General features: G+C 37.5%; 1 protein-coding gene across 1 annotated transcript in view; it reads left to right on the forward strand.

The window, feature by feature from the left end:
• EHBP1 (EH domain binding protein 1) overlaps window positions 1-13,013 on the forward strand; it is a 239,491-nt gene that overhangs the window by 37,103 nt on the left and 189,375 nt on the right. The window contains exons 3-5 of the mRNA XM_072410274.1: window positions 2,137-2,194; window positions 9,232-9,327; window positions 12,945-12,998. Of these exons, the coding sequence (XP_072266375.1) occupies window positions 2,137-2,194; window positions 9,232-9,327; window positions 12,945-12,998 (208 nt within the window). The remainder of the gene's footprint in view (window positions 1-2,136; window positions 2,195-9,231; window positions 9,328-12,944; window positions 12,999-13,013) is intronic.

A 13,013-nucleotide genomic window follows, 5' to 3' on the forward strand; every position in this document is an offset into this window, starting at 1 on the left:
TATATATATATATACACAGTCATGAGAAAAAGAAAGCACACCCTCTTTGCTTTTTAGGAGGCTCTAAAATTGTTTTACATCCAAAATAAATGTAATTCACACAAGATTCAACTGTCATTATTTACCAAAAAAAAGCCAAAAGCTAGAACCACCTTTAGCAGCAATAATTTCAAGTATAAGTTTTCCTTAAGACTTTATCAGTCTCTCACATGGTTGTGGGAAAAGTTTTGCCCAATGTTGTTTACATTTCTTCAATATATTAAGGTTTGCGGTCATTATGTGCTCAGCTCTGCTAAGATCCCACCACAGCATTTCTATCAGGTTGAGGTCTAGACTTTGACTGGGCTCTCGAAACACTTAGATTCTTTTCTTTTAGTCATTCTGTTGTAGATTAGCTAGTGAGCTTAGGATCAGTGTCCTCTTGCATGACCCAGTTTCAGCTAAGCTTTAGCTGTTGTACACATGGCCTGACATTTAACTGAAGAATACTCTGGTATAGAGAGGAGTTCATGGTAAGGTGTCATGATCCAAAGGCTGCAAAGCAGCTCTAACTCATCACATTTCACCACCGTTCTTGACATTTTGCTATGAGGTGTTTGTGTGGATATGTTGTGTTTTGGTTTACTTCAAATCTGGCAAAACATCTCCACTATTCCAAATGTCTTGTGGTTTGTTCACATACAGCTTTGTAGACCTAAATTGTGCTGCCATGTTGTTTTTAGAGAGAAGTTTTTTTTTCCTGACGACTCTCCCAAACAAGCCATACTTGTTCAGTCTTTTTATAACTGTACTAAACTGATCTGTAACCTGTTACTAAGGCCTATAGGGTTTGAGTTTCAGCTTTTTTTTTTTTTTTTCATGGTCTGATCTTGGGGTAAATTTGCGGGGACCTCCATTCTACTGGAGATCAGTAGTTGTGTTAAATGTTTTCCACTTGTAAATAATCTTTCTCAATGTAGAATGATGGGCTTCAGATTGTTTGGAAATTGCCTTTTATCCCTTTCCATATTGAAGTACAGCAAAAACTGCTTCTTTAAGATTTTATAGAGGTGGTCACACTTGCTAATGATCAATTGAGTGCATTTGATTAGCAGCACATAACTAATATATTTATTATATTATATAATTAGCAGCATAATTAGCAGTCAGGGAGATGGTGTGTAAACGTGTGGCTCAGCTGTGAGATTTCAGTACGGTATTTTTGTTTGCGTCAAGTTCCATCCAAAATTGACTAATTTTGGAAATAACATTAAAACTTAAGGACTTCAAAATTGTAATAACAACTAGATGTGATTTAAAATTGATACCAAAGCAAAACATATAACAGCTTCACTGCCATGACTACCGATCTGTTCTGTTCCCTACTACTGATCCTAACAGAGAGTGTTGCTAAGAACACAAGCATCAGATTCTCTCTCCTCTCTCTTGAGGAAGCGGATATTTCCACGAAACGCGTAGAGAATTTACCCAGAATGTATCCCTCACAGGGACACTCTGAAAGGAGAGATTATTGTGGTTAATAATGGTTTTTATGTGGTTTTATGTACTAGAAATGAGCCTTGTAAAGTAAATATTAATAAAAAATGTTATTATTGTTATAATATATGTTGTTGATATTGGCCTAAAAAATCCCGCTACAAAAATTGGGTGTTCTTCACCGTATATTCTTTTTTTCTGGGTTTAATAAGGGATGTGGCCTACGTGATATATAACATATGTATAGGTGGAAATCTTCTTCTTTGTATAATGCCTATGGAAGTAGTAAGGGTGTAATTAATTTTTCACATACTGCTTCTGCATTTTGACTTAGTCTTTGTTAAATAAAATAATGATACAGTGTAATATTTCATGTGTTTGTTGTTCCTAGAAGTTATATTTATCTCATTTAAGATCTGCTAAGTACCAAATATTTTTTTATTTTCTGATATGCATACCTTTAGAAATGAAGAAGGGTATACTTTTTCTCATGATTGTTCCTCCAGGAATAGTGGCATTGTATGACTGCAATGAAATACAGACTTTGTATAATGCTTTATGAGTGGACACACTGCATACACTGAATGTACATACATACCTGTCTTCTTATGAATACAAAGACAAAATAACTAAACTGTTTAATTTCCCGTCTTTGTGTAGGCAGCCAGACAAATTGGTTGTGGTGTGGACAAGAAGGAGCCGAAGAAAATCATCCAAGGTGAGGGGAAGAAAATCTTTAAGATTAGATGTTTTATGTGATGTTAATGACATTCATCAATAATATGACATTGCCACTAAAACACATTTAAAGACACTCTGAACATTATATAAACCCGCATACACACGTGCAGTATTAGACGTTGGAAAGGATCTTTACGACTCTTTCTAATGACTAGCACTGCATGATACATGAACAAGTTCTGTACATACAGCACTGTTCTGCTCTATGCAGAGGGGAGGGGGAGAGCGATGGAGCGGCACCCCGCTATGCGCTTTCTCCCTTCTCTACCATTAGGATTGTTCAGACGATGGACGACATGCGCTGTACACACGCCAGATTCTCGTCCGATATTGGCCCTGAGCCAGTTATTGGGCGAGAACGGTTGAACGTGTGTACGTAGCTTAAGTAATATGTATATTTTTTTTTTATAGCCAACTTTTGTCATAATGAGACCCAAGTAGATATAACTGGATTACGTATGAAAAATATGTGCTCTTGTCCTTCCTAACAAATCAGAAGGTTTGTTTAATTTTAAAACCTAGAATACAGAAATGGCTGAGAATGTAATCATATAGGGCAACTACACAGGATCAGATCCACTGCCAATTGAGTTTTCACCTGTATTAACCAAAAAGTCCCAAATTACTATAACTTGTGCAAGATTCTGGTCTTTCAATCCTTGTAGGCTGTACGGACACAAATATTCATCCTGAGCAACAAAAATCTTGTGTCTGTACTTAGCTCTGGTTTTGGTGTGACTGCCTCAATTTCTAGATAAACATGTTTGAGATCAGCTTGTTGTAGATAACCTTATCTCCATTTGGTATTGTTTGAAAAACCTTGTGTCTATCTGTAATTGTGTATGTGCTTGGGGGCAGCTATATTTGCTCATTACTAGTGTTCTCCCCATCCCCCTTTAGCCGATTTACCCACCTGGCATTTTTCAGTAACTACCCGGCTGTTTTCGGGTGGTTACTGAAAAGCTGGGTCACAAAATGGGTTGCCACCTACCTACAGCTTCTTCCCCCCCAGCTTACAAAAGTCTCTGGGGAGAATACTGCATTACCTACCCAAGTTCTGCTTTCCAGTGTTAAACATTGATGTGTGTAAGTACTGTTTTCCCATTTCAGCATTTTTAAAAAGTGTTTAAAAAAGCAGGAAAGCTTTATTACAATCAATAAGTCTCAAAGGAACCGCAAGGTACATAAAAAATATTCAGTATTAATAGCAAACTGCTTTCCAAAGAGCAGATCTTGTCAAGCCATTTGATTCATTGCAAACAATGTACTTCCTGTAAAGTTGTTCTGATCCAAGTTAAGGTACTAAGATTCCAGTGGAGTATTTAAATCTTAATATTCATGTCTTTAGTCAAATCCTTTTTTCTTTTTGATTGTAATTGAATAATTAGAAGCTACTTTTTTAATGCTGGCCCCAGTGGAGATTTCAACCCTCTTGAACTTGACAGTTGTTTAAAGAATGTAAGAAGAGAGAAAATAATGGAGAATTTAATTTAATGGGGAGATATACACTGGAGTAAATAAAGACACTTGAATATTGATAGGAGTACTGCTGGTAAAGGCATAGCAGAAGAACCGTAGTGATCAGTTGGGGAAGAACATTAGTGTCCAGATTAGAGTGGGGGAAACTGTAGTACCCAAAGGGGGTTGGGGGATAACCCCTATACCCAAAGGGAATGAGAACAATAGTGCCACATCATTGGAATCTTACATTGTTGTTGCCAGCAATATTTATATGCCGTGATGTTTGCAAGTCATTATCATTTTATTGTAAGGATTGCAGTGGCCAATTCAATTCAATTTATTTTCAGAGGCTTGCAACACAGTGATCCCAAACATAGTTGTATTTGTTATTATTAACAAATAGTATTTTTATAACGCCGACATATTATGCAGCGCTGTACATTAAATAGAGGTTGCAAATGACAGACAGATAAAGACCCTGACACGGGAGGAGGAGAGGACCCTGAACCGAAGAGCTTACAAATCTGATAATTAAATCATTTAAATAAAGAAGGGCAGAGGGATTGTTTGAATAGGTGGTAAGAATAGCGGTTCCCAGGCAGCTCCTGGCACTTGATACCTTTCTAGCAACTCGGCCATCCCAACGGCCACAGTTGAGACACTACATGTAACTTCTCAACCACAGCTGGTTCATAGGTATGGGGAGGCAATAACTTCACCGCAACCTCATCGCCCATCTGAACCAGACCTACAGGCTCCAGCTTTAAGCCCATTGAAATACTGTGGCATGGTTTTAAGCAGACAGTCGGAGCACATAGAAAACAATACAACTAAAAAGTTTTGTATATAGGAATGTACTGGAACAATTGTTAACCTTTGCTCATGTCTGACAAGGAGCTACAAAACTTTTTTGCAATAGCTTTAGTCCTGTTCGTTTCAAAATATGTTTTCAGAGTCTTTTACTGTCCGTTACTGTTTTTAAAGCCATTGTGATCATTGGTAAATTTGTCTGTTGTTTTTCCTAATTTGACATGCCATGGGTTACTTCCTTTTAAAAATCCTTGTTGCCAGGCTGTCATGTTACACCTCTGATTGTAATACTGAGTCACCCACTGGAAATAAGAGTTTTCTACGTCCTGGCACTGTGGCAATCGGCATATTTTTCTCAAAACAAGTTTCCTTTAAGATTGATAATTGTATCAATTGTGTTCCACTGGATTGGCCTGTCAGTTTTCTCATCAACCATGATGTATATTAATTTAATTTGCTAACTTGCCAGTGGCCATATGTCGTTATCTGACTAGCAATCAAATGTCCATCAAAATCATTGCTGCAATTAAATAATAAACCCCACAGTTTAATAACTGCGTGTTGGGTTTATTGAGCATAGAGGAATATTGTTACAAGTGACACTCGGAGTGCTTCATTTATTTGGTGATTGATGTATTTTCTTTTAATTTTTTTCCAGTCATGCTGTCTCTTGCTTTGTTCTGTGACTCGGCAGGTGCTTCATTTTGAAATAGTTTCCAACTGTTCAATTACTTTTAATCCTACGGAATTTCATATTTATATATAAGTGCAAATGGGTTGACAGTTTACTGTGATAAGAATTCAAACACAAATCTATGCATCAGATTATTATGTTTTAATGGATTTCTTTGTTACTAATCTAAAATTAATGGTTCAAAATTGATTCAGTTCTTGGTTGATGCTAGAGAGTTAAAGAACTCCATTCTCCATTCTAAGTCTCCATTCTTAAATTTAAAAACTACTGAAGAGCCACAACAGCTAACAATTGTCAATAAATAATATATTTGTTACACAAAAATGTTATTTTGCTTTGAAAAAGTTTTGGTTTATATAGTCAGTCTGGTTTCTTTCATTATTTTTGTCTGAACGGTAGAGGACTGCAGTACCTGCTTCCTCCCTAAAGAAAAACTACAAGTCCCATGATTCATTGCATTGTCTATCATAGATAGGGTGTGTACACTGGTAGTCTCAGCTCTCTACAATACAGAATGGCTACAGTTAAAGACATTCTAAACAGAGCATGAGTTGTAACCACAGGCACTAAGGATATGCAGATATATGTAAAAAATATATGGTATTTATTAGGTGTATCTGAACACATAAGGATACATTTGAAACCAACAAGAGAAATATATTTAATGGAACATTAAAAAAAGTTTCTGACAATGGTAGGGGTATTAGAACTTTTAGTATGTTTATGCTGTCTGAATTACGGCGGCGGATCACTAAATTTTCCAGCTCCGGACTGCGCATGTGCGGGGAGCCAGGTGTTCCTCAAAGGGGAAGAAACCTCCCCCATAGTGACGTCATGATGCCAGAACCCGCACACTCTCCCATCGCAGGTCTGAGCCTACAAGGGGAGAGAGGGTGGGTTGTGTCCACAGAAAAAATTGTGTGTGTGTGTAAGGCCCATTTAAAATTGTTATCATAGCAGGATAATAAACAAAAACACATGGACAAAATTTCAGTGATAACTGTGAAGTTTCAGACTGTTGTGCCTAAAACAGAAAATTGAGATAAATCTCTACCTAGTGGCTCACAGATGGAAAATTTGACAGGGGAATGTTGGATACTTTTGGGTATTCTGAGTGCTAATACTAATACTTCTCTTCCTCCATATTCCCTGCCCAGCACCATATAGCCATTTCACCGAAAACAACTTGCTGGCCCCTCTGCTTGGTGGGTATGGTCCCATTCCTTTAGTTATAATATATTTCAGCTGTGGTGCTGATCTGGGTAGCACAATGAACAATTCTGGAGCAGGAAGGGAAGGTAAGTTCTAACATGGAACTCTGGTTTATTTAAATGACACATTTACTAGAAAGAAAAGGTGTCCTTTGAATATTTCCTTCTCTGCCCAATATTATAAAAAAAAGATTCTTTTAATCACATTTTGCATATCTAAACCACTACCTAAATTCGGATCAATTCCTGTCTAACATAATTTCCCTAGACTAATGTGCAGCATTTGTACCTTTTCAGTGTTCTGTCAACAGTCAGCCTCTTCACACAGCAGCAGGCTTTCACAGCAGAAAAAGCCAAAGAGCTTGCATATGGACATCTGAGAATAATAATGAGGTCTGACCACAATGTACAAGTATTTAGAAATTAAGCTTTTATTCTAGCCATAGCCCTACAAAGTATGTGAGATACCTAAGGGACACATTCCTGCCAGCCAGAATATATAATATATGCAACATAATGGTCAATTTTATCCCTTTTTTTTCTAAAGCCAATGAGGGAAAATATTCACTTCAAGTATTCAAACATGTGCAGATGAAACCATAATTTGATTTTTACTAGTTGAATGGAATCTTTGCACAATTTTAGCTATGTTTGTTACCTTGTTGACAAACCTCAGAGGTGAAGGAATTCCCTGAAATTCTACCTTTGACCTAGCAAATGGTTATAGGTTTTGTCTGCCAGGGTCCCTAACAGAGACTTGTCAACAAACCAATGATTTATCACACCTATTAAAAGAAAGAAACCGCTAACTGTGTGTATTTGAGTGAATATATAGTTGACTGTTTTTGTAAACCCTTTGGAATTACATTGATTATTCAGGACTGCTTCTAAAATGTGGTGATCAGAGAAACTCAATCTATCTTTTTAATGCAAGCAGTAGTAAACTGCAAATCCTAATGTGTGTAGCTAACTTCTTTACTAAAACTTGTTTAACAATCTGGAATTCATTGGAAAAGCTCTATTCTGGTCATGCTGCAGGTTTTCCATTATCTGTGTTCTAAGATAACTGTTTCAAATTATAAATGGGTTGCCTGAACTGTTCTGAATTGGCCAATTGGTCTGGTTGCAAAATCTATGTTTTGTTCAGTGGCTAGAATTCTCCTCTTTCAAGTTTGAAAAGTAAACAGCACAATATCTGCAAAGAATTTGTGTTTTCTTCCTGTGTTTGCTTCAGGTCCCAACAAGCTTTCTGGTTTGCCTTCCACATCCACATAAGATAATTGGCTTTCCCCCCAGCAGGTTGGCCTTAGACTATGATCGAATCACCAGGTTTTGAGCTTCTCTAGCAGTTTAGTTACACGACTATGAACTCTATAAGATGCTATGTAACATGTGGGTGAGAAACATAGAAATATTATTCTACATCTGTGGTCGCAAACCTTTCACACCTTACGGACCACTAAATCCATCGAATCCGGACCTCGCCCTGGCGCCAGGAGACATGTGTCATTAAAAGGGGGAAAAACTTCCCCCAGAGTGAGATGATGCCAGGACCTGGCGACTCTCCATCACAGACTTAGACTTAGATCTGCTTGCTAAATTTTGGGGGGGATGTTTAGCAAGCAGGTCTGAGCCTGTGATGGGAGAGTGGGTGGGTTGTGTCCATACGGGGCACAGAGCTGCGGACCACCAGTTGGCAACCGCTGATCTACATGAAAATCCTCTTTCTGTTTTTAAACCTATTAGCCAGTGTTACAGTATTTTAGCCTGGAGAAAACCCTGACGTTAAACTTAGTTTCCTCCTTTTTGTATCATTAAAAAGTTTTCAGTTATATCAGTTCCTTAATATCAAAAAAATACTTGTTTTGCAAAAAATACAGTATGGGTCTAACTTCATGTACCTTGTTTTTATGCTGAAAATCCAAGAAGTGTTACCAGAATTACAGAACAGTCGGTAAGTGTTTTCAGCCTAGGACAGGGAAAATGTTGCTGGAAAGATGACTGGATGGGAAAAAGTAGACCAAACATGGTAGAGGTCCCTGTAACTTCTTCCTGATTTTTTCCAATATATGGAGTTTTTTGTTTTGTTGTCTTTTTTACCTTTGTAAATTAGAAAAAAAAAATGTTTGTGTCTGGTAAATGATTTGTGTATAAACATTCAAAGGTCATAGTATCATAGCTATTGTCTTTATCACAATGTTTACGAGGTCTAAGGACAAGGTCGCCCTACATTTTATCCTTTTGCTATAATTTTGTGCTTGGCATTCTTGGAATCTTACAGCAGCTATGACAATTTTCAACTGACCTTTATGTTATTCATTCTCTTTTTGATGAGATTTATTGGAGCCGATGTGTGCTGGTAGATAAAAAAACTATGATTTATTACTTGCTAAATGGCTTTTGTATCAGTTGAATGTATTAAATGTGTTTATCTAACTATGTACTATTATTATTATTATTAATAATATAATAATAATAAAAATACAAAACAGTATTATTAATATTCATTTTATTCTGGTATGACCACTAAATAAATACATAAATACATTTTTTGCTGCAATGACAACTGGAATATATCTATATTTCACCGTATTCTGTATGATATATAAAGCACATTGGTCCATTTCAGCTAATCTCTCTACAATAAACTTCAGTCTGTTGAGTATGACATATTTCATTAATCGTCTCTGCACTTCCTTGTTGACCAAGACCCACCGAAGCCGAGAAGCTAAAAGTCAGCACATGTACTGCTTGTTGATGAAATATTTATTAAGATCGTTCTATCCTGAATGCAGATCAATAATGGTTCCTAAAATTCTTTTTCCTTTTATTTTTCAGGCACACAGCTGGCAGCCTGGCATAAAGAACCCATACCGAGGAGTAGTTGTATGGCCTGTTCCTGAGAATGTGGAAATCACTGTGACCCTCTTTAAGGTTAGATTATTTTTGCCTGTCTAAATATTTATTATCTCAATGCAGCAGGGCTTTAAAGCATGTCGTTCAAATACAACTCCTGTAAGACATACTGCATCTGAAAAAAATCACAACTCAAAGCTAGGAAATCGCAGCTTCTGGACTCTCAAGGACAGTACTCTACTGAAGACCATGGACATTTTCTGGCCCGCCTATTCATTTTGGAATTTTAAACACAAAAAAACACACCAGTCTACATGAGCTTTATCCCTTTTTAGGTAAATCTCGGGCATAACTTTCCTATGCTGTTCGAGGTACGTGACAGGTGAAATGTACACGATATTGCTATACTAATTCACCAGCCGGCGCAGCGGAGATGTATTTGTATCTGTCTGTTATATGCTTCCTGTCTGTACATCATATACCAATGTACTGCTGATGTAGCTCTGGTCTATGTTTGGAAGTCATAGCCTCTTGGGAGTCTTTAAACATCTTTTATTCCAGTTAGTATTTTGCTGTACTTGAAAATTTGTTGGACAAATGCCAGTTTTCTTTTCCCGTTATCAAGTATACCATTAACTGTCAAGTACTTGTATATAAACTGCTGAGCAAAAGAAAATAATATGCTAACAATATATAAAACTCTGAAAATCTGAAGGTGTTTTGCTCTAGATCAGGGGTGTCAAACTCAAATAAACAGAGGGCCAAAACTAAAAACTTAGACAAAGTCTCGGGACAAACCTTGAAATTTATTGAAAAAATTGAGGAAGTTTTTACTTGTCATTAGTTATAAAACCTTTTCATAGGGAAACAAAGAGGTTTTGCTTCACATTCAATCTGGAACAAGCTTATGATAGAGAAAGAGGCATAAAAATGTTTTTATTTTATTCAAGAAAAAGTCTTATACCTCCTTCTCTATTTGTTGCCTTCTGAGTTAGGTTTCAATGGTAACCTTTTTGCACAGGCTAACAATAATACCAATATTCTTCTATGAAAATCCAACAATTCAAGTCCATACCTTGGAGTAGCAAGGAAAAGTACAGCTGAGGGGGAGTGCTGGAAATGCCGGACGTGGCCAATGTGGAGCTAAATCTTATGAGTGGCCCGCTACTTAAACTCTCTCTTCGTTGAAATAGCGCCGCTACTAAAATTTACCGGCATTATTTGCGTCTATAAAACAGTCCAATGTGGGGCCACGCATAGCCAGAGAGCCTCCTGTTCTATAGACACGAGTGATCCCGGGAATTGTAGTAGCGGCGCTATTCCAATGCAGTGGGGGCCAGCTGCAGTTCATATTAGGGATTCCTTTGGGGGCCAAAAAAAAAAAGGACGTTGGGGGCCTGAGTTTGACACCCTTGCTCCAGAAGTTTGATGGTTTATAGAAGTAACATGTTGAACAGTTTGCAAGTCTGTGTTTCCCCCTCCTTAGGTTTGTAGTAGAGTGCATATTACAGAATAATGCCGAACATGGATTCTTTATGCCTAAGAAGCTATCTGTCTGTGGTGGATATTTGCGAATTTTCAATTGCCACCTTACATGTCTCAGTGACCCTTTGGGGCAGGTGCCAAGTTTGTGTCCAGTTCGTGTCCAGTTCTTCTTCCCTCCTTGGTCTTACTGCTTGTTGCCCTTCTGGGATTCTGTGTCCTCCTCCTGCAGTCTCTGTAATATAAACTTATTAAGAAATGCTTGTATGACATATGAGACTCCTTTTACAATGCCTACATGTGGACAAGCATCAGAATATAAAATATGGATGATCGAAATTTCTGTTCTCTTTCGGGACAGACTGGCCCTTGAAAGGACTTACCATAAGTGAAATATGTAGGCTTCCATTCTGTTGACCACTTTGTTTAAAGAAGCTAGTGTTTCAGAAACGTTTCTTTTGCTGGGGTTTCAGGCACAACCATCTTTAGGGTTTACAGAGAATGATGAAAGGGAAAATATCCAGTGAGCTTCAGTTCTGTGAGCAAAAATGAGGAGAATGACTAGACTGGTTGAAATACATAGAAGGCAACAATAATTCAAAATCCCCCTTTGTTACAGCCCAGATATGCAGAGGAGTATCTCTGAACACAAAGCACATCAAATCTTGAAGATCATGGGGTACAGCAGCAGTAGACCAGTCGGTGCAACTACTGTCAGCTAAAATCGGGCACCTGAGGCTACAATAACACGAGTTAATTAAACTTGGGAGATTGGAAAAACATGGACTGGTCTAATGAATCTCAATTTCTGCAGTGACATTTAAATATTAGGAGCAACATTTGGCGTCATCAACATGAAAACCTGGATTTAACCTGCCTTGTATTCATTTTTAAGTCTTCTGACGGTGGTGTTATGGTGTGGGGCATATTAACTTGGCACACTTTGTGCCCCACTGTAAATATTGTTTGTTGTTTAAATACCACAGCATTAGTATTATTGCTGACCGGGTCTATCCCATTATAACCTCAGTATACCCATCTTCTGATGACTGCGGTAATGTACCATATCACAAAGCACAAATCATCTCAAACTGGTTACTTGAAATTAGTGTTGATTAGGAAAAAACTGTACACAAATGGCTTCCACAGTCACCAGATCTCAATCCAATGATCATGTTTGGGATCTGGTGGAACAGGAGATGCAATAACCACATGGAATGTTTCCAGAGCTGTGGAATGTTATGTTATTTTATCTATGGAACAAAGAATTATAGCAGTTCTGAATGCAAAAGAGAGTCCAATCCAATACTAGGTGTACCTAGCTAGTGGTTACACACATTAGTGTGTTCTGGCTTTTATTTTGCCAGTAAGTGAATACGAGTGTTTTCTAGATAATATCTATGGTCTATTTTATATAATGTCTAATGTGAATACAGGAGCTGTGTGCATATGTGTCCAGAGAGTTTTGTTGACCTTCCAGGTTCATAGAAATCAATGGGAACTCAAAAAGCAAGTGGATGCAGCTTAGGAGGTCAGCTGCAGGTCAATTGCTTCTGTCTGTGAATGGTTTCAGAAGCATAGAGATCACCTAAAAGTCCAAATCTCAGAATGCATGTTTTCATATAGGCTAGCATTTCTCAACCTTTTTACCCTAAGGAACCCTTGAAATATTTTTCAGATCTAGAGGAACCTTCCTAATTCATAGGGAGTTAGTGGAACGAACTCTCTCCTTTCTCTAAAAACAGCTAAATAGATCATTGGTTTCATGCGGCTAACTCATTCAAGTGGTTTTGGCCCCAAAACTATGCAGGCATCTTCAATGAGGGGTATCTAAACAAATCAAGTAAATGCCACATGCTTGTTCCAGCTGTCATGTGCATCGGTCTGATCAGATGCCTGATTTCTTTTACATAATATATGAACAGATAATAAGGCTATAATGGGGTTGTCTATGAAGAGCTGAGGATGCAATATAATTCGGATTACATCTATTACAAGATAAGTTTACAGTCCAAATGTAAGGTTGTTTTCCTAGTAATTTGTCCCATGTGCTAAAACAAAGTAGTTCTGATTTCTTCCCAGGTTTTACAGCCTCCTGTATGTATTAAGTGGACCTAAGTGTGCTTCATACCCTCCAACTAGATTTGAAATTCTCTATATAATTATGTTTTACCTTGTCACATACAGCTTTTTAAAGATTCATTCTGTTTTAGGACCCCCATGCAGAAGAGTTTGAAGACAAAGAATGGACATTTGTAATAGAAAATGTAAGTAGAACATTT

This window comes from Pyxicephalus adspersus, chromosome 4 (genome assembly GCF_032062135.1).
Source record: "Pyxicephalus adspersus chromosome 4, UCB_Pads_2.0, whole genome shotgun sequence".
NCBI lineage: Eukaryota > Metazoa > Chordata > Amphibia > Anura > Pyxicephalidae > Pyxicephalus > Pyxicephalus adspersus.